The 20,050-nt window shown below is 57.2% G+C and overlaps 8 protein-coding genes across 8 annotated transcripts; 4 read left to right on the top strand and 4 right to left on the bottom strand.

Moving 5' to 3' along the window:
* Positions 1–445: 445 nt before the first annotated feature.
* ACA1_315030 (uncharacterized protein) lies at positions 446–817 on the bottom strand (the record flags this gene model as incomplete). The annotated part of the gene is made up of 2 exons (XM_004340438.1): positions 446–646; positions 707–817. 2 exons carry the CDS (start codon positions 815–817, stop codon positions 446–448), a joined length of 312 nt encoding a protein of 103 aa, XP_004340486.1.
* A 253-nt stretch (positions 818–1,070) lies between these two features.
* ACA1_315020 (SPRY domain containing protein) lies at positions 1,071–5,675 on the bottom strand (the record flags this gene model as incomplete). Its single annotated transcript, XM_004340437.1, has 20 exons — positions 1,071–1,180; positions 1,300–1,907; positions 2,012–2,074; positions 2,205–2,302; positions 2,425–2,522; positions 2,630–2,708; positions 2,814–2,887; positions 2,994–3,190; positions 3,312–3,396; positions 3,518–3,638; positions 3,737–3,818; positions 3,943–4,045; positions 4,181–4,330; positions 4,422–4,643; positions 4,702–4,768; positions 4,877–4,928; positions 5,020–5,191; positions 5,285–5,368; positions 5,461–5,561; positions 5,638–5,675. The coding sequence occupies 20 exons, from the start codon at positions 5,673–5,675 to the stop codon at positions 1,071–1,073; spliced, it is 2,604 nt and encodes an 867-aa protein (XP_004340485.1).
* An 87-nt stretch (positions 5,676–5,762) lies between these two features.
* On the bottom strand, positions 5,763–7,239 carry ACA1_315010 (ankyrin, putative; the record flags this gene model as incomplete). Its single annotated transcript, XM_004340436.1, has 8 exons — positions 5,763–5,818; positions 5,899–6,031; positions 6,127–6,220; positions 6,286–6,446; positions 6,531–6,648; positions 6,732–6,808; positions 6,885–6,935; positions 7,021–7,239. The coding sequence occupies 8 exons, from the start codon at positions 7,237–7,239 to the stop codon at positions 5,763–5,765; spliced, it is 909 nt and encodes a 302-aa protein (XP_004340484.1).
* A 1,763-nt stretch (positions 7,240–9,002) lies between these two features.
* ACA1_315000 (WD domain, G-beta repeat-containing protein) lies at positions 9,003–11,296 on the top strand (the record flags this gene model as incomplete). The annotated part of the gene is given in 13 exon segments (XM_004340435.1): positions 9,003–9,116; positions 9,189–9,309; positions 9,385–9,490; positions 9,629–9,691; positions 9,780–9,838; positions 10,026–10,089; positions 10,160–10,254; positions 10,333–10,442; positions 10,537–10,608; positions 10,711–10,898; positions 10,974–11,039; positions 11,172–11,248; positions 11,268–11,296. The coding sequence occupies 13 exon segments, from the start codon at positions 9,003–9,005 to the stop codon at positions 11,294–11,296; spliced, it is 1,164 nt and encodes a 387-aa protein (XP_004340483.1).
* Positions 11,297–11,503: 207 nt separating this feature from the next.
* ACA1_314990 (zincbinding dehydrogenase family oxidoreductase) lies at positions 11,504–13,137 on the top strand (the record flags this gene model as incomplete). Its single annotated transcript, XM_004340434.1, has 6 exons — positions 11,504–11,626; positions 11,723–11,897; positions 12,001–12,165; positions 12,317–12,409; positions 12,504–12,638; positions 12,746–13,137. 6 exons carry the CDS (start codon positions 11,504–11,506, stop codon positions 13,135–13,137), a joined length of 1,083 nt encoding a protein of 360 aa, XP_004340482.1.
* A 163-nt stretch (positions 13,138–13,300) lies between these two features.
* On the top strand, positions 13,301–14,549 carry ACA1_314980 (Ubox domain containing protein; the record flags this gene model as incomplete). The annotated part of the gene is made up of 4 exons (XM_004340433.1): positions 13,301–13,435; positions 13,648–13,763; positions 13,837–14,213; positions 14,347–14,549. 4 exons carry the CDS (start codon positions 13,301–13,303, stop codon positions 14,547–14,549), a joined length of 831 nt encoding a protein of 276 aa, XP_004340481.1.
* A 274-nt stretch (positions 14,550–14,823) lies between these two features.
* ACA1_314970 (ubiquitin carboxylterminal hydrolase 9, putative) lies at positions 14,824–17,561 on the bottom strand (the record flags this gene model as incomplete). The annotated part of the gene is made up of 11 exons (XM_004340432.1): positions 14,824–14,869; positions 14,990–15,054; positions 15,144–15,284; positions 15,386–15,489; positions 15,696–15,795; positions 15,931–16,394; positions 16,485–16,594; positions 16,683–16,849; positions 16,955–17,027; positions 17,108–17,288; positions 17,393–17,561. 11 exons carry the CDS (start codon positions 17,559–17,561, stop codon positions 14,824–14,826), a joined length of 1,620 nt encoding a protein of 539 aa, XP_004340480.1.
* A 1,204-nt stretch (positions 17,562–18,765) lies between these two features.
* On the top strand, positions 18,766–19,936 carry ACA1_314960 (Fbox domain containing protein; the record flags this gene model as incomplete). The annotated part of the gene is made up of 6 exons (XM_004340431.1): positions 18,766–18,917; positions 18,997–19,106; positions 19,224–19,327; positions 19,390–19,501; positions 19,581–19,674; positions 19,774–19,936. Coding segments are annotated over 6 exons (735 nt in total), but the record flags the coding sequence as incomplete, so codon positions are not given.
* Positions 19,937–20,050: the final 114 nt, after the last annotated feature.

The raw sequence follows: 20,050 nt of genomic DNA, 5'->3' as shown, positions 1-20,050 counted from the left end.
CCAACACTGTGTTGTCCCCTTTTGATGAGCACCCAGTTTGAAGGTAGAGTGTGCTGGGCCATGCAGCACCAGGGGCAGTGAGCACATGGTGGAGATGATGGGGCAGGATAGATAGCAAAAGCAGAGAACAGCCAAACTGGAGGTAACATGATTGATGATGACACAATGAAGCAGTTTATAGGTTGAGATAAAGGTGGAGATCCTTCCATACTGAGAGATAGGTACATGGAAGGGGAGGATGATGTCTGTGGATCAGTCCATAATCAATGACATGCAGTTGCAGCTGAGAAAAATGAATGTGCAATAAACAGAAGAAGTGCAAAATTGATTATGCCAGCTTATGAAACTGTGCTTGAATCTCCAAACTGGTTTGGGTATTAGCTAATTACAGATAGGTGAAGTGGTGAAGTGAGGTGGTGATGAGGTGAGTGGAGTGGACATGAGTTCACATGGTGATGACACGGTCGAAGTCAATGACGGCAGCCCACTTGAGTGCGCCCAGCAGGAGGAGCATCATGGTTTGGCCCGACGCATAGCACAGAAGCGAAGGCACAACTGCGGAAGGCATCATCGATTCCGCCGACCCCTGCAGGCGCTCTGCCAGCTCGTCGGGCATCACCACCCCTCGGCTCATTCCGTTGGTAACCTGCCGCCAGGTGTAGTCTGAGTACCGCATGGACGGCGCAGGGTGTGAGCTAAGTAGTACCTTGGCCAGGCCGGCGGGGTGGAGGAAGTGTTCGGTGTCGATGGCCAGCGCGCAGGCGCAGCAGAGGGTGACCAGAAGAGCAGCGGAGGCGATGGTAGTGGCGGTCTTCATGTCGTGTTGGTGGTTGTGTGTAGGATGGTGGTTGTTGAGGGTTGTAGAGAGCCGGGCTGAGTTTTGACGATGATCCCCACCATGTGAAGGGTTGAGGGGCAAGATCGGACTCAAACCCAAGAGAGGAGGCAAATCGGGAGAAATTCCGCCAACTCCCAGTTTGAATCGCTGCATGTGCCCTTGCGAAATTTCACCTACCGTTGCGTTTGCACCATTTATTTTTCGTTTATTTATTTATATTTATTTTGCGTTATTATTGGGCCTGTCTGGTCGCCCAGAACCTCGCGATCTCCTCCTTGAGTTCCCCGCTCAGGTCCATGTAGCTCCACGTCAGCTTGATGCCCTGCAGCGTGTTCTCATTTTCTACACACGCAGAAGAGACCACGAATTATGAGCGCAACCACTCAACAGGTTGGTTGGTTCTTGTTGTAGGTTGGTTGGTTGGTTGGTTGGTTGAAGTTGGTTGGTTGGTGGGTGCGTACCTGTGATGAAGTGAAGACACTTGCGGCGCAGATTGAGCGCGTTGGCGGTGTCGGCCAGGGCGAAGAGACACGACACGTTCTCAAAGTCGAGCGATTGCATGAGGTCGTCCTCGATGAGCTTCTTGAGGCTCTCCACCGAGTAGAGGTTGGCCAGCACCAGGAGGTCGAGCCGGTCCTCGTCGTTCTCGAGCTCCATCTCGTCCGTGTAGAGGTACTTCATCAGCGACGTGAAGATCGCGTAGCGGATCGCGCTGCTCGTCACCGCATCGACGGCGTCGAACGAACCCCTCCCGCGCGCGAACTCGCCCTCGACCGCCATGTCGTCGCCGAGGCCCTCGTCGTCCGAGGGGTTGATGACGATCTCCTCCTGCGACGTCTCCTTGAGACCGCCCAGCAGCAGGGCCTTGAAGTAGGGGCTGCGGCCGCACACGACCACCTTGTGCCCGTAGACGCGCTGCGCAGTGGGCGCAGTCGCGGGCGAATCCGCGTCCCGCTCCTTTCCCTTCAAGTGGCCGCCGAACAACTCCTCCTCCTCCTCGCGCTCGGATCTCGTTCGCTCCCGCACGAGGAATCGGACATCGGAGAATCGCGGGTTGTTGAAGGCCCATCTGCGCTCGAGCACACAGCCAACGTGCCGGCCACGGGGTCAATTTACTGCTGCGACGACAACTCGTACGAGTCGGCGCGTTGTCGGGGCGAGCCTGGGCCGTACCTGAGATTTTTGTACAGAGACGAAGGCGTCTTGAGTCGCGTGAGGATCAAGTACTCGGACATCCTGTGAGCGTGGTGTACAGAGGCCGAGAGTCAACCAACAATCGCGGACACGACCAGCGACACGACACGCACATAACACGCAACTCAATACGCGACACGACACGACACGCAACACGACACGCAACGCGCACCGTTCAATGTGCTCCTTGCCGTATTTCTCGGTGACCGCGAGCAGGGCGCCGATCATCTCCGTCGTCGCGTCCGCTATGTCCGTGTACAAAAAGTGGATCTGATCAACCACGACGTGCAGCGAAGGGATCGCGAAGGCGCGAGAATGAGTGAGTTGGGCGAGGGGGGAAAGACGACAACGACGATGATGATGGTGCTGATGATGATAATGATGATGCGTACAAAGGCCAGGAAGACACTGTAGTCGGTGACGTCGGTCAGCACCACTTCGCTCTTGTCCTCCCACGCGCCTCTTTGTTCCTCTTCGCAGGCCATAGCGTCTGCACGCACGCATGGTAAATATTTGGTTTAGTGTAAACAAAAGATAATGACGATGATGATGACGATGACGAGGGTGACGATGATGAGGCTCAATGAGCAAGCGTACCTTCGCCTGTGGTCAGCATCGATCGTAAGTAGCTCGACCGGGAAGCGAGGATCACCTTGTGTGCGTAGATCGGTTTGCCCTGCGAGGCAAGATCAAAGACAGAAGAAGAAGAAAAAGAAAAAGAAAAGAGGTGAGCACCCTTTAGTCGACTGGTCAAGACACCTGCCATGGAGAGACCACATACCGCGACCCAGAACGTGATATCGTGAAAGTCGGGCTGGTTGCAGGCCGAAAGCAACTCCTCCGATTCTTCTGACTCTGTGTGCAAATCAATCGTGAGCGAAACAGAGAATGCGAAAAGGTGTGCGCCTCGCTGTGTGATGTGTGTTGTGTGTGTGTGTGTGTGTGTGTGTTGGAAGCGTACGAAGGTCGAGACAATCGAGATCCTCCATGTAGCCACGGCCGTTCCACCCGGCAAAGAAGTACAGCTGCTGCCGTCCATCGACGTTCAATGCGGCCGCCGTGTGGTGGTTGCGCGGCCTCGGCACGGTCCCGGACACATGCGGCTTGTACCACGCGAGCCGCTCCGTATCGAACACGTGCATGTCGTTGTGCTGACGTCTGCCGTCCCAGCCACCGAACACGTACAGCCTAGTGGCGTGTGTGGCGTGTGTGGCGTGTGTGGCATGTGTGGCGTGAATACACGAAACCAGATTGCTTGGGACGTTGTATGAGATCGTACCGCTTATCTACAGGGGTGACCGTTGCGTTCTGCCTCGCGGTGGGCGGACGACCGTACACTTGCGGAGAACTCCACTGCATCCGGCCTGAAAGAGCGAACGACGTGTGCCGCACCCAAGCGATGATTTGTCGTCAGGTGCGGAGCCACGGATAATCGCTGTAGCGCGTGTCGTGTGTGTCGTGTTGCGTGTCAGGCGAGTCGCGCACCGACGTCCAGGATGTGAATGTCATTGAGTAGCTGCTTCTCCGCGGTGACTCCTCCGAATATGTACACCTTGTCGCCCACTACTGCCGAGGCGTGCGCCATGCGCGCGCGCGGCCCATCGCCCTGACCAAACGAACCACACACACAAGGCATTGACCGTTAAGCCCCTTGAAGAGAGTCAACCACCCAACAAGCTCCACTAAAGGCGTTGGCGCGCGCACCTCAATCTTGGCGGTCACGTTCTCCCACTCCCACGTCGCCAGATCCAAGAAATAAACAAAGTTCACGCACCGGCTGGCAGATCTGTGGCGGTGACGGCAGCAGCGAAAACGAGTGTGGTTAACCATGACAGTAAGCTAAATGGGCAGACTCTCTGCGCCATCGTAATACAAGGGTTGTTGATGGGGGAAGGAACGGAGAAGGGTACCTGCCGCCAAATACGACCAGCTTGTTCATGCAAATGCTCACTGAGACATCGCGATAGCGAGGCAATGGCCCCTTGGTCGCCATCTCGCTCCAGACCATCGTGTCTGTGACAACACACACACACCGCACGCACGCACGCACACACACACACACACACACACACAGAGAGAGAGAGAGAGCGCGGTTCAGTTGACTGCCCACTCGCGCTCGACGACGATGGTTGGTGGGGGTGGACTTACCAGTATCGAGGACGTGAACGTCGTCAAAGAAGTCGACCGGACTGTAGCCCCCGAAGAGGAGCAGCTTGGAGCCGAAGGGCAGAAGATGCGAAGCGGACCTTCCCTCGGGCTCCTGGCCCCGCGGGTTCAGCGCGGTCCACTCCACGACCTCTGTGTTCCGCGAAGCGAAAGCGAAAGCGAAAAGTTGTGAGCACCCTTGCATAGTGGGGGGGGGAGTCAAAAAAAGACGGTTGGTCGGTACCGGCTTCAAAGTTGAACTTGAAGGGCTTCTTGCCCAAGTTGAAGACGACCTTCTCGGCGCTGCTGTGGAGACCCACCGAGGGGAACAGCTCTTTGCCCTGCGCGTTGCTGTAGCCCACGCCCAGGAACTTACCATTCTTCGTGAAGAACACCTCTCCCGTCTCGTAAATGAGGCCACAGCCCACCGTGTCGCCCGTGCCGAATCGTGGACCGAATGGAATTCCTGAAAGGCGCGGTTTGCAAATGGACAAATATTAATGTTGTTTAGGACTAGTAAGTACCTGATCCCTGGTTGTGGTAGGCCATGCCGTCGTCGCCGTGATAGCCATACGAGTGTTTGACCCAGCCCTGGCAGCAGTTGAAGGGAAGAGAAGAACAAACAACGTCTGTCAGCACAACAGTGCCAACTGCCAAGATGAGGCCGAGAGAGAGAGAGAGGAAGGGGGGGATGCGCACTGGCTGCTTGTTGAGCGGATAGTTGACGTCGGTGAGACCCACCGCTATGTACCTGATATATTGTTAAAAAAAACAATATGAGACAGAGATATATCAAGTTAGTCAGTGTTCGGCTCTTGGGAGTTTGTGCGGGGTACGAGTACCCTTTCAGGCCCTGGTCGAGGACGGTAATCTCAAAGTAGAACAGGGTCTCGTCGCCGATTCGCCTGATCGGGGTCGACGTCTTCACCACGGCCGGCTTCGAGGGAGACAGCACCGAGGCATCCACCACGTACTCCACTGTCAGGCCATCCTCGGCGACCACCAGATTCTCGCCTGCGCGCGATCAGGCACACAAGTACAATGGAGGCACAGGCCTGTGATGAGTCCAGAGCCAGAATTGAGTCCCCTTGAGCGAGACAGACGAACCGATTCGGCGTAGGTCGAGTGCGTAGGAGTGGTCGCGTCTGTCTTCAGCAGTGGCGATGGTGCCGAGCGATTGCAGTTCTCCCTCTTTTTTTTGTTTTTTGGAATAAAAAACGAGAATGTGACGTCAGCACTAACGAGCAAGATGAAGACAAACGCGCCTCGTTCGGTAAGGGCACCTGCTTTGAGTACGTAGAGGTCGCTCATGTGCAAGGCCATCGGTTCATCGCCTTCCTGTGGGGTGATCTCGTATCCTTCCTGCTGTGGTGATATACCATACCTGCGTGTTCCCACGTTGGTAAGCACTTGCAAGTGACTGACAGGAACGAACACATCGAAAGTATGATGGAGCGCACCCGCCGAACATGTAGATCGAAGACCCGAGCGCCGTCATCGCATGGTCGTACCTAAATAATAGAGTAGTGCAGAGGCAGAGGTGAGTTGACCAGTTGCGCGCGATGGCTGTAGCTCGCCTCTCTACTCACCGCATGGTGGGCCGCTCACGACCTCCCCACGGCCGTCGCCATTGCATGGTCTCTGCACAGACGAAAAACGTGAGCCGTCATAAACCGGAGCCGCAAGCCGCTGAATCGGTTGGCCCAACGAGATGTACGTACGCTTTCCTGTTTGTGTCTTGATCTGCGCTCCCCTGCGCCACAACAGCACAGCACACTCGCCGTGTCCGTAGTCGTCCGCCCAATCGAAAGGGGTGTTGCCCTCCATGTCCTGCGCATTCACCTCGGCGCCATCCTGCGCGATGTGGCGTCGTTGCGGCCAGCCGGTCAGCACCAACAACCATACGTGGCTCCACGAGAGCTGAAGGGATTTGGCAGGCAAGTACTTACCTCCAACATCACCTGCAGGCAGTCATAGTGGCCAGTGCGGGCAGCAAGGTGGAGGGGAATTTGGTTGTACGGATCGACGCTATTAACATCAGCACTCGCCTTGATCAGTATCTGTATGTGGTATGTGTACATTCAAGCCATGTTAGGGAATAATGACACTAGTGCAGTTTCTTGGGCCGGAAGGGGGGACATGCCTTACAGCACTCGACGTAGCCGTTTCGGGCGGCCAGGTGCAAGGGGGTGGTCGCGTTCTTGTTCTTCATGTTGACGTCTGCGCCAGCTTGAATCAAAGCCTCGCACACGCCGTGATGACCACACATCTGCCGATAGTGTCACAATGTTCAATATTTGTGAGCAGGATGGAAGAAGTCAACACTCACATCAGTCATCAGGGTGTGGCGTACTGCAGCGAAGTGGAGCGGTGCTGACTCGATGTCGTTAGGCACGTTGGGCTGGGCGCCGTGCTTCACCAGCAACTCAACGGTGGCTTTCTGACCGTGATACGACGCTTGATGGATTGGCCTGCACATAATGTGACAAAGTGAGTCCCGCGTCACCTGCACGTAGTGCCCAACGACGGCTAAAGCCACAAGTAGCTAGTGTACGTGTTGCCGTTCTCATCACGAGTGTTCAGGTTGGCCCCTCGTGCCAAGAGCAACTCGATAACCTTGTTGAACCCACGCTGCGTGTAGATGAAGAGCGTAAGATACTCTGCACCTTCTTGGTGAAGAGATTTGCACAATAAAGATGAAGAGAACCTTGGCAGCAAGGGCAAGAGGGGTCTTGTGTTTGGCATCCTCTGAATCCACCTGGGAAAGAAGACAATTGATCAAAATCTCTGAGGCGGTTGTAAAGATCTGAATATGATGTAAAATTTGTAGTGCGGAAGCGTACAGTTTGGACGATGGTGAGGAGCAGAGTGACGCAGGCTGCATTGCCGTTGAGGCAGCCAAAGTGGAGGGGCGTGCGGCCCTTCTTGCCGATGATGGAAGATGGATCTTTGCCAAAGTTGCGCAGAAGTATGGCGAGCTCCTGCACATCTCCCTGCACGACCGCCTGGAGAATCTGCTGGTCCACTGAATCGCTCAGGCCCAACACAGCACCTTCTGCCATCTCCTCGGATGATGTTCGCAAGGCTTGGAGTTCCTTTTTGTTTATTTCTATTTCATTTTTTCATTTATTAATAATAAATATTTAACGCCAGCCGCGGTGGTGCAACACGGCGAGATTTAGACGATTTGCCACACGAAGCTTGAATGGAGGAGCAACAACTGCATGAATTGGATAGTCGCCTACAACACTTTCTGCCTCTGATCGGGTTGGTCGATGAAGGACAGGTTGCAGACACAAATTCCTCAACACACAACCTAGAGATTGACTTCATCAAATCTCTGCTGCGAGATTTTCGAGTAGAATTCATCTCCCCGCTGCTCCCAGATCCTGGCCTTCGCTTTCGCTTCCTCGCCAAGGTAGTTGTTGTGACTACTAGAGTTTTTATTTCTTTTCATTTTCATTTTAATTGCTTAATTATTTGCAGGATGGAATCGGGAGTCTGAACAGGGGAGCGGCTGTGGAGACCCTCTTCGACGTACTCTCCGGGCTCACCCTCAAGTGCGTCTGCTGCCTTCTCTTTGCAAAGCTCGGGCCGAGGTCTGAGATGTGGTGTGTGGCCATTAGAGTGTTTGACCGTGACCTGCGCGAGAGCGCCACCACCCACTTCGTGTTCGATCTGGCAGTCCCAGGTACTACATCACACACACGGTGCACGACACGACCAACGCTCCCGTTGTTGTTCACCGATCCTCTTTCTCTCTTCTCAGTTCGACCCGACACGCAGTTGGTTGTGGACGTGATGGTGATGAAGATCACGCCCGCCGTCGCCTTCACCGAGTTGACCCTCCTCGCCGACGCACAACTGGTAGCCAAGGGAACGCACACCAAGCTCTTCCTCTCCTTCGCCGCCGAGTCATCATCGCCAACACCACCACCGCCAATGCGCCCAGACCCTGCGTCACTGCCACCACCACCACCACAGCCGATGGTGACACGTCATCATCAACTCCACCACCATCGCCATCACCAAGGCGGCTACGGCGGCCCTGCGCCACCACCATCACTCACCCATGCGCACCACCATCAACAACGGCCGACCGTTGGTGCGGGCTTGGAGAGGGACGGCAGCGTGCATGTCCTGATCGAGAGCGTGGGCCAGCCACCATCCCGCGCGAGCGGCCAGCCCACGCAACAACGACACATCAAGCGCAGCGTGATGGCCTCGAGCGGGCGTGGCCGCGCCGATCCCCTCGCCTCCTCGCGTTTCTAGCGCTAGCTACCACCTTCAAGCCAGGTTTACGCTACCCGGTGCCGCCTGGCCAGATCGGGCAGGAGGCCGGCGAAGGCGCGCTGGAGCCTCGAACTGGCGGAACTGGCGCACAATCAGGCGAACGATGGGCGGGTCTCCGATCCCACCATCCACGTCTTGCGTGGGGCAGGATTCCATTTCACGTCGTTGCTGTGCCGCAAGAGAGAAACAAAAGGAAAAGGAATTTTGTCCCGATATTTATGGATAAAATAAAAGGAAATGCAACAAGAGCAGCAGCTGGTGGGTGAGGAGGAAGAGGTGGGAGAAGAACTGGTGGGGCAGCCGGGTGAAGTGGTGGAGGCCATCCTCCTGTTCTTGCAGCTGCGCGACCTTGCAAACCTCAGCCTCACCTGCCGCCACCTCCATGCCCTTGTCTTCGACAATAGGTTTAAACCTCTTCTCCCCTTGACAAAGAAGATAACCCCACCCCACCCAACACAAAGAATAGGAATAAATAAGATGAATAAATAAATAAATGAATAAAAAAGAATAATTAACTGATGTAACATATAACATGTCGTCCAGCCTGTGGCAGAAGCGCTACGCGATGTCTTGGGGCAGACCTGTTGGCGGCGCCAGCCTTCCCCGCACCGCCGACGCGTCACACGAAGCGGAAGCCGCATCGCAGGTACCCTTGGAGCCAAAGCATGCAGTAGGACACTACACTTTATAGCTAAACGCGGCCGCGGCCGTGCGTTAGGCGTTGGACTGGCGGAGGCTCTACGTGGCCAAGGCGGCGCTCGAGCGACGGTGGCGCGCGGGGCAGTGCAAAGTGACGAGCTTACCGCACAACGGCGTCTCCGTCGTTCAGCTGTGGAGAGGTATATATATACCCCGTTCTACGCGTCTTGCTGGTGCTGCCCTTGGGCCTGTGTGGGCTTACTGTGGCGCTGCAGGGGCTGCGAGGGAGCCCGGCCTCGGCTCAATCGGCTCGCCGGCCGCGGAGCCTCAGCTCTCATGGGAATGGGAGTTTGTGAGCGGCGACAGCAAAGGATTTCTCAGGTACAACGCAGGCGCGTGTGTGCGTGTGTGCGTGTGTGTGTGTGCGTGTGCGTGTGCGTATGTGTACGTGTGTGATGTGTGTGTGTGCGTGTGCGTGCGTGCGTTCGTCCAAGATTACACTCTTACCTCATTTTGCAGAGTGTGGGACGGCTCCGCTTTCACCCCGACCAAGTCGCTCCAGCTGCATCACACTCAGATCTGGTACGTGCCACCCCATACTTACGACCAGCCGCCCGCCGGCTTCTCGTTCGACCGTGGTAGGCTGACCCTCGTGTCCCATTCGCACCAGGTGGCTGGAGGTGAAGGACGATCTCTGCGTGAGCATTTCGGCCGACGGCAAGGTCAAGGGTACAGCCTTTCCTTCGGCAGCGCATAGACCGACAGCTATGTCCCACATGCTCACATTACCTGCGATGATCTGCGTGCCACGTCTCTTGTCGTGTGCGTGTGCGGTTGTGCGGTGGTGCGTGTGCGTGCGCGTGCGGTGGTGCGTGTGCGTGCGTGTGCGGTTGTGCGATGGTGCGTGGGCGTGTAGTGACTGACCTGGAAAAGTTGGAGGGGATTCGCGATTTGGAGGGCCACGAGGGCAACGCAGTCTGGTACGCACCAGTGATTGACACGGCACACCTTGCTCAGAGAAAAACTCTGAACCTCGGCGCGTTGACGCAGGGGCGTGGACTTCCATGTGGAACACGACGTCGTCATCAGCGGCGACCAACGGGGTTTGTTCATCGTGCACCGGCTCTCCACCGGCGAGCAGCTTTGTACGCTCCTGCTCATCGCTCAACTTTCTATTTTGATTTGATTTTGATTTTGATTTTGATTTGTTTGACGCCACACAGTCTCGCACAGCTTCCCCTGGGGCGTCATCGACTGCCGGTACATAGCCTCGCTCCGGCGGTGCGTCGTGTCTCTTCCGGGACCCGACATCCACGTGATCGATCTCGCCACCGTACAGGCCACACTGCTCTGTGCCACATACAACACAATCACATCACGCCAAGTCTTAATCAGAACTCACATCGCTCTGTTATGGCGAACCACAGGAAGAGGTGACTAAGTGGAAAGGCCACGAGGGAGGCACCATCATGTGTCTCCGCCTGCATGACGATTTGCTGGTGCGTGGACATATCACGAGATTTTCTGCATATTTACCATATATAATTTTTTCAAAGTATGTAAGAATGTGCAATATATCACTCAATGCCACCACAACGTAGCTCTCGGGCTGCGAGGACAAGACGGTGCGTATATGGGATGTGAAGACGGGCGAGTGCGTGCGCGTGTTCGAGACGCAGGGCACGACCTACGACGTGCGCCTGTGCGACGACAAGCTGGTGGCCGCCGTCACCAACCGCTCCGGCGAATCGCTCCTCCGCGTTTGGCATTTCGCCACCGGCGAGCTCTGGTAACGCTCCCCCTCCGACCACCCCAACCGACGCTGGAATGCAACGTTGGCTCACCCCCGGCGGGCGGGAATCAGCTGCGACATTCCGCTCCACCAGCGCACGAATCGGACCTACTCGCTCACTGTGCTGCCCGACCGCGTGTACGCGTGCTTGCAGTCTTCGGTTGAGGTCGTGGACTTTACGCAACCAGGTAACGCACACGACACACGACACACACGACACACGCACACACGACACACGCACACTCCCCTAACGGACCTTCCACGCCTCAGGCGAGAAGAAGAGGTCCAAGAGCTCTGCGCCGACGACAAAGCCCGGCAAGTGTTCCCTACAGTAGTCCCTATTCACTGTGCGCGTGTGTCGCGCAGCTAGTTCGAATTCTCTTGTCTACATTTAATGCTGTAAAAATTCCAATTGGCGGAAAATGGAAACATACTTTCCACCTATCGAATAGTTTTTATGAATCCTAGGATTTGTCTCGGCGAAACAAACGACGCGCCGACAGCCGTGTGGGGTCAAGCTAAAAGCCCACACCCAGCCCCCCAGCCCAGAACCAATTCAATTCACAACTGACTTACCAACACAGCAACAACAAATACGAGGCATGTCTCAGCTTCCTGCGTCCACCAAGGCCATCACGCTCGCACACTACCCCAAGGGCCTGCCCACGCTCGACACCTTCCACACCGTCGAACTGCCGCTCCCCGCCGAGCTCCAGCCCGGCGAGGTACTCACCACTGCCCAACCCCAACCAACCCCAACAAAAACACGTCTCTCCACCCTTAAGTATCGCTTACACCACACAACACGTTTGGGCTCCAAGGTGGCGCTGCGAGCCGAGTGGTTGTCGGTTGACCCGTACCTGCGCGGTCGCATGCGCGAGGGGGCCAAGAGCTACGTCCCCCCGTTCGAGCTCAACAAGCCCATCGTGTCAGGCATCGTGGCCCGCGTGATCGCCTCCAAGGACGACAACTTCAAGGTGGGCGACCGTGCCATCAGTACGTGACCGCACACGCACGCCCGCACACGCACACGCACAATCACACGGTTCTGGTGCGGATCAGTTGGCTGACTTGATGTGTTGCCCTGTGATGACGACAGGCCTGCTGCCGTGGCAAGACTACATCGTGATCAACCCGTCGACCCACCCGGCTGGTCCTCCCTTCAGCCTGCAGAAGCTCGACAAGTTCCCCCCGGGCGTGTCATTCAGCAATGCCGTCGGCGCTCTGGGCATGCCCGGCCTCACAGCCTACTTCGGCCTTCTCGGTACACACGACCGCACACGACCGCACACGACCGCACACGACCGCACACGACCGCACACGACCGCACACGACCGCACACGACACACACGACACACGACATACGCACACGACACACGCCCTCTTACACATGGCATGCTTGCGTTCGTACATAGACATTGGTGACCCGAAGGAGGGCGAGACGGTGTTCGTGAGCGGTGCTGCTGGTGCCGTGGGTTCGCTCGTGGGCCAAATCGCCAAGCTCAAGGGTACGCACGCCACCGCACCTGCGTGAGCCGTCCTCTGTGTTGACGATGGGTCGAGGCTCGCGCTCACGACGACGTTTTGCTTATGGTCTGCCAGGCTGCCGAGTGGTGGGTAGCGCGGGTGATGATGAAAAGGTGGCGTGGCTCAAGGAGGAGCTGGGCTTCGACGACGCTTTCAACTACAAGACCGTCGGCGATCTCAACGAGGCCGTCGCCAAGGCATGCCCCAAGGGTACGCACACACATCATCGCAACCCATCGATGATCTTTCAAGCTACTGTTCACATCACTCACATCGCTCACTCTATCGACTTCACATCATCGTCGTCATCATTGCAGGAGTGGATGTGTACTTTGACAACGTGGGCGGCGCCATCAGCGATGCGGTGACGCTGCAGATCAACCCCTATGGCCGCATCTCCGTGTGCGGTCAGATCTCGGCCTACAACGAGGACGGCTCGAACCCCACGGCCACCACCGGCCCGCGGCACGACTGGATCCTGCTCACGCGGAATGTCAAGAAGGAGGGCTTCATCGTAGGCCGACCAGCGTGGGCCAAGCGCTACCCGGAGGCGCTGGCCCAGCTGGCGGGCTGGGTGGCCAGCGGGCAGATCAAGGTGCGCGAGACCGTCGTCGAGGGCCTCGAGAGCGCGCCCAAGGCCTTCTTGAACCTGTTCGATGGCTCGAACACCGGCAAGATGGTGGTCAAGGTCGCCGCCGACGCTCAGTGAACCCAGTTCCGCCACACACGCATATAAATGGGCAACAACATTGCGATTGGCCAAACATGTTCCATTACGCGGACATGTACATCTTATTTTGGTGTGTTTGCATTAAACTCCGGACTATTTATTTCATCATCCAAACACACGCCATTGCCCATGACAAAAAAAGATGGACGAAGAGGAGCAGAGCGAAAGAGGAGGCGTTGTGGAGGCGACGAAGCAGACAATGATGTCGTCGTCCTCTTCGTCGTCGTCGGAACAGGAGCCCGAGGAACTGCTAGACCCCATCACCCTCACCCTCCTCGTACCCCCCTCCCTCCCACCACTTCGTTTTCGTTAGTAGACTTCAATATAAGTTATAAACATATCAATCTGGGACAGGAAGAGGCAGTCGTAGGTCCGTGCGGTCACAGCTTCAGGTTTGATCACAGTGCCCACTTCCCATCATGACCGCTACTTCTCGAGTGAACACGGCTCATCATCATCAACACCACCACCATCACCACCACCAGCAAGATAACGATAACCAGGTGGCTCAAGACTGCGCCCCGCGCCGCGTGCCCGGTCTGCAAGAGCGCACTCGCAGTCCACCAGCTGGCGCCCAACTGGGGCCTGCGCAACGCGGTCGAGCGGTACTGCCACCGCCCAACTCTCGCGCGCTTTCCAGTGCGGTGGGTGACGCGTGGGTGGGTGGGCGGTTGGCAGGTACGAGACCAAGCACGGCAAGCGCAAGGCCAAGAACGAAAACGAAAACGAAAACGACGAGAAACCGTCTGCGCCGATTCTAGATCATCTGCCGGACGATGACGACCATGACGACACTGCCAAGCCGACAGCCACTGCCGATGGTGCGGTTGCACAGCAACAACAGCAAACGGCGGAGGAAGAGGATTGGTCGTTTTTGTGCATCGACGTGCCGGGGTCCAATCACAGCTGCTGCGCCTGGGCGTGCACGGACTGCGGCCTGTGCCACACCGCCCGGGGGTGCGGCGGGGACAACGCCATAGCCTTTCCCCTCACCACGCTCCTATGCTGCCTCTCGTTCGGCCGATGTAGTTCCTGGTACTCGCGTTCGCTCTGCGGTACACACCCTCTTTACCGTGTGCGTGTGCGTGTGCGTCTGCGGTGGCATGTGTGCGGTGTGTGCGGTGGCATGTGTGCGGTGTGTGCGGTGGTGTGAGTACGGTTGTCTGACCGGGATTACGGTGTGGATAGGATTGGTGTTTCCGGTGTTCGTGGGGCTGCTGCTTCTTTTCATGCTGGTCGACCTGGTCTACATCCTCATCGCCTTCACCGTTCTGGGCCTCTTTCTCCTCCTGGCTATGTTGGTCGTCGCGCCCTGCTACTTCTTGTGTCTCAAACAGACTACCACAACGGAGGACACCACAACGCCAGAACCACCGGCGCCAGAGAGTTGACAGAAAATGGGTACATCCACAGATAGACATGGCAGCTGCTACCATAGATGTGAACACCACTATTGACTCTGATCACACTCCCATCACATTGTCCATCCCACTCTGTGGAGAGGTGGAGTGCAGTGCTGCAATAACATACAAGTCCACTACACAAGCCTTTGCCTCACACAAGTTACAGCAGGAGAGAACTGCATCGCACATAAAACACAAAGAACATGGAAGGCATATATTGTTAACATTTTACGATGTATACATCGAACTTGCTGGTACTCGGCTAGATTCGGCGGTAGGACAGGAGGTAGGCATGCGGCGAGCGCACCCTGGAAGCATCGGAGGCCAGACACACCGTGTCGTTGAAATACCACCTTGAACATATATAAGGATCAGCAACATGTTGATCTATTCTATTGATTGGGGAAAGACAGAAGAGGGGGGGGTACCAGCGATCGCCAGCGTCCCTCGTATGTGCGGTGTAGTGCGCCACGCCCGTCTCTTCCGAGTGGTTCTGCGCGGTAGAAGGTCAACCACCACCGCTTCAAAGAAACGAAGAAAAACGAATAAGAACGAGGAGGAGAAAAAGAGAGGAGGCCGTACCACGACGGCGTAGAGTTGATAGTGAGGGCCACTGGCGGCCTGTTCGTGACTCCTCTCGTACTCGGAGAGGTCCCACTCGAGCGGGAAGTCCACAAACATGTCCAACTTGTCCCTCCACGATCGCATCACCGGCGGGAATCGCTGCGTGTGCGGAGTGTGCGGTGTGTGCGGAGTGTGCGGTGTGTGCGGTCGATGTAATTCCAGACCGATGGGAAGTGAGAGACGTCAAATACAAGGAGTACCTTGAGATGAACGACCAGATATTCGGGGAATCTCCACACCTGGGTTTGTGTGGCCGCTGGCTGCTTGGCGTCACATTGCGGGCAGTGCCACATGTTGTCTTCCCCTATGACGACGACGACGACAAGAACGAAGAAGAGAGTCATCACGAGAAGAAAAAGAACGAAGACCAAGAGGAGAAGGCGGAAAAGAAAGAGAGTGAACATGACGAAGACGATGAGGAAAAGGAGAAGGATGAGAAACATGAGCGGTGGCAGCCAACACGAGCCAAAGTAACGTAGGGTTGGATTGGCGAAGAACCCGCGCACGTACCAAGTAGTTCTTCCCTGGTGTAGGACTGCAGGCAATCGCCGAGCGCGATCTTCTCCTCCTCTCTGCTCACCTCGAGGCTGGCTTCGTGTTCGCTCGGCGCCTGCGCTTTGCCCAAAGCAAGGTTAATTCAACATTGTGCACGCACGCACGCACCACAGCACACGCACCATCGCACACGCACACGCACGCACCACAGCACATGCACATGCACGCACCACAGCACACGCACACGCACCTGGTTGAGTGCCGCAAGCACTGGGTGGAGCTCCTCGGGACCCGCGGGAATGTCCCAGTCGACGGCGATGGCGCACCGCGCATTGAGCTCCAGCGGCTCGCCGTCGTCCGGCACCCGGCATCCGGCGCACTTCTTCGCCGCCGGACAGTTGCCGCACGCCGTGCCCTGCTTGTTCACCACCCGTAACACGTACGGCCGGCCCGTGGGCGCGGGCGCGGGCGCAGCTGCGGCGGTGAAGGGGTCGACGAGCCGGGCCAGGCCAGCGCCCAGCTGCGCGTTGGTGACCTCCTTGGCGCCGGCAAACGAGTAGACGAAGGGGCACCCGGTGAGGCTCGGCACCGGCGCGCGCTGTGGCTGGGGGGCCGCTTCGCCATCGGTGGTGGTGGTGGTCACCACGCGGTGCAGGACCTGCACGTCGGCCGGCAGTTGCGGCTTCTGGTGCGGCGGCCGGGGTCCGGCAGCACCTGGCGGCCCACCTGGCGGCCCGGGCGGCGGAGGTCCTCCGGGCGGTGGTGGAGGTGCTGCGGCGGACGGAGCCGGAGGCGCCGGCGGACCTGACGGCGGGGGTGGAGGCGGTCCGGCGGCGGGTGGTGCGGGCGGAGGTCCGCCCAGGGCGCCGACGGGCGAGGGTGCGAGGGCCGTCGGCTGTGGTGCGACCTCGAAGCTTTGATTAAAAAAGAAAAAAAGATGAAAAATGAATGAGTGGCCGTGCGTGCATGTGGTCGTTGAGCGGGAATGGGAGGAATGCGTACGCGTAGAGTACATCGGATTCCGCAAGTTCCTGAAGGGGCTTGGCGGCGGGCAGCACATTCCAGATTCTGTGCGCACGGACTTCGGCCACCTGGAGGGTCGCCGGCGGGAGGCCGCAAACGGCGGACAGCTCCCGCACGAGATCGGCCACCGTCCCAGCCTTGACCACCTGATCTCACCCATATTATAATAAAGTATTAATAAAATAATAAAATAAAATAACCTTATATAAAATTGATAAATGCATATTCAATAAAAATGAAGAAAAGTGCACCTTCACTCCGTAGAGCGTAGCAGTCCCAGCGACTCCCCTGCTCAGCGTCGGCACCACGACGACCTCGAACGACCTATGTAGAGGACCGACGCGCCATCAGCTCAGGGCCTCGTAGTGGTCTCCATTAGACTGTGGTGAAGGTGGAGTGGCCACCTCTGGTATTTCGAGGGGACGGGCAGCGAGAGGAACACGAAGGGCTCGAATCGGTGGCTCTCCCTCTGGCACTGGCGGCACCGGAGGGCGCTGTCCAGCTGCCCGTGGAAGAGGTCCACCACGCGGCTGTCGTGCCGCGCCTTGTGCACCGCCCACTCCCTCCGCGCAGCCGCGCCCAAGTCTGCAGGCCCACTCTCTGCTGAAAAAAATGATGAACTTGATGTGCGTGTGTTGTGTGTGCGGTGTGTGCGTATGTGTGCGGTGTGTGCGGTGTGGTACACGCACCAACATCGGTGGCCTCGGACTGGGCGGGGTGCTTCTTGGCACGGTTGACGTCTTCGTGGAGGCCGTCGAGCAGGTAGGCCATGAACTCCTGCGCGTCCTGCTGCGCCTGGCCCACGAACTGCGGGGCAAACTGCTCCACACACGCCTTGAAACTCTGTGCCGCGTTCATGTGTGTGCGGTCGTGCGTATGCGCGTGTCGTGCGGTTGAGCGTGAGGTGTGAACGGTAGTAGACCACAACAATGCTGAGGAGGAAAGTAGAACCTTGGGATCGACAAAAGATCTCTCCTTCTTCACTTCATCTTCTTGCTCGGTGCTGCCTGGTGGTGCTGCGGTGGTGGGGGCCGCCATGGCACGGAGCAGTTCGACGAAGGACTGGGTGAGCTGACCCCGCGTGCCTAGCGGATTGGCGAGATTGAGCTCGGCCTGGTACGCATTCGTGTGGTAGAAGTCGGCCAACGGTCGCGTGTGGGCCAAGCACTGGAGCACGCAGTTCATGAAGCACGTGTTCCCCAGGTTGGCCAACCCTCGCCCCTGAAGCGCCCCAGACTTAGTCCCATCCATCTCTGCTGAGTCAATTTATTTATTTTTTTTGTTTCGAATTGTTTTTCTTGGTTCCTTTTCTTTCCTGCAAGCGTTTTCTTTTTCTATTGCTTCGAGAAGCCACACGCAGTTGGTAGCGACCCTCAATGCACCATCCACACCAGGTGCCTCTTTTTTCCTCCACCTTATTTGTTAATTGCTTTTATTTTATTTTTAAGCAAAATTTTTGTAAATCAAGGGTGGTAGGCCGCCTGGCTCCGATCGTGCTCTGCTCGTGTGCCTTCAGCAAGAAGGTACCACACCCTCTATGTGATGTACAACAGACCTTCGTCTCACTCTCAAGTAATTACCTTGTGGGCGCAGCACTCAAGCGGTGCAGCAAGGGGCCACCACCTGCCCAACGCCGCTGGTGGCACAACTTTGTGTCCCCAGGCACAGTACGTTGCCTCCCCCTATTGCTTCTGTCTGTGAAGAAGAGCTTGATTGTCGTGTCAGGTCCAGAGCGAAGCGTGGGCGCTCGTCCTGCACTGTGAGCGCCACCTACGCGCACCGCTCGTAGAGGCACTGCTCAAACCGGGTGCTTGTGCTGGCACCGGCAGCCCGGCCGACGGTGCGCCGGGGTCGAGAGACCGCGCCGTCCTGCAGCTCATCTTGACCAGCGCCAAGCAGGGGTCCTATCAGTGCTCTGCGGTTGGCTTCTCCATCCCTCATTCATTCTCTTCTCACACATTGTGTCACAATTGATATTCCCTGACCTGAGCTTCTTCTCCAGGTGGTGCGGTGCGTACTCGCCGGCTTGCTTCAGGAGGACGACGTCGATCTGTCGGCCCACATGGGGAGTCTCTCTCACGCGCTCGACGGCCACAACCCCATGCAACCACTGCGGTCGACGTCACCATCATCATCATCATCATCATCACCTTCCAGCGGAGCAGCAGCCTACGTCAACAAGGTGATACCTCTCGAGACCACGTTCACTCTCAGGTGCGCGTGACTAGTCCCAGCCTTTGAGTCTGCCCCTCCCCCACTCACTCACCTACCTCGGCTTGTGGCCGGCTGCCAGTGTGGGCGTGGCATTTTTCATCTATGCGAAGCTGTTGCTGGCCGAGTTGCGCCTTCACTGCGCCGCCGCCCACAAGGACCCATTCTCCGCTGCGCAGTACTTCAATCCAGGTGCGCTGGGCTATCAGGACTCGTTGCGTGTAGCGTGTGTGGCGTAGGTTTCGTTCACGTTGTCTCACGCGTGTGTCCGCCCTCGCTCTTCTCTGATTGTTTGCGTTGTGCGACCAGACTACTTCGGCTACGCCGCGGCGTTTCTCTTCAACGCTCTGCTGCCGAGGAAAGGCCCGACCGACGACCAACTCCTCAGCCAACTCTCCCGCTTCGTTGCCGAGGTGAGACAATACATAATCTCACTACAGTCACCTACTTACACTCCTAGCGTCGGCGGTGGCAGCACAATCACCACCATGGCGCTAGTTCGTCAAGTGAACCGACGCGGCTCGACGTGGCAGAATTCAACCGGTTCTACGTTCGACATGTGTCTGTGCCATCGCTCTACTTGCCGGGTACGCACCCGCGCGCATGGGGTGGGTACTACGCCAGACCGTGAGACTCACTTCATTCTGTTGTCTTTCACAATTTCAGTCGATCCGCTGGAAGCGCTGGGCAGGTCGATTGGCAGCGCCGTCCTCGAGCGGCTCGACGTCTACTCCCTCATTCGCGCCGGCCAGGTGTGCCGGTACTCAGTGTCTATTCTTGGAGAATCGCACTCGGCCTGGCTCATCGTGTTTCAACGTGTGTCGTGTCGTGTCGTGCCATGTGTGTCGTGGTACAACAGAGCGTGGAGGGAATTGAGTCTGCAGGACCGCTTATGGGCTAATGACTACTACCGCCAGCCGCCACTGCGCCAGACCAGCGCCAGCGCAACCTTGCGCCACTACCAGCCCAGCACCCACCGGGGCCGCGCCTTCCGCGACATCTGCTATTCGATCTACCTCGACAGTACGCCGCCCCAACACACACACACACACACACACACGACACACACACACACACGACACACACACACACACGACACACACACACACACACACACACACAAGCACACACACACA

This window comes from Acanthamoeba castellanii (genome assembly GCF_000313135.1).
Source record: "Acanthamoeba castellanii str. Neff unplaced genomic scaffold scf7180000083887, whole genome shotgun sequence".
Taxonomy (NCBI): Eukaryota; Discosea; order Longamoebia; family Acanthamoebidae; genus Acanthamoeba; species Acanthamoeba castellanii.
Note: the sequence above shows the minus strand (reverse complement) of the source record. Positions and strands in the feature narration are given on the sequence as shown.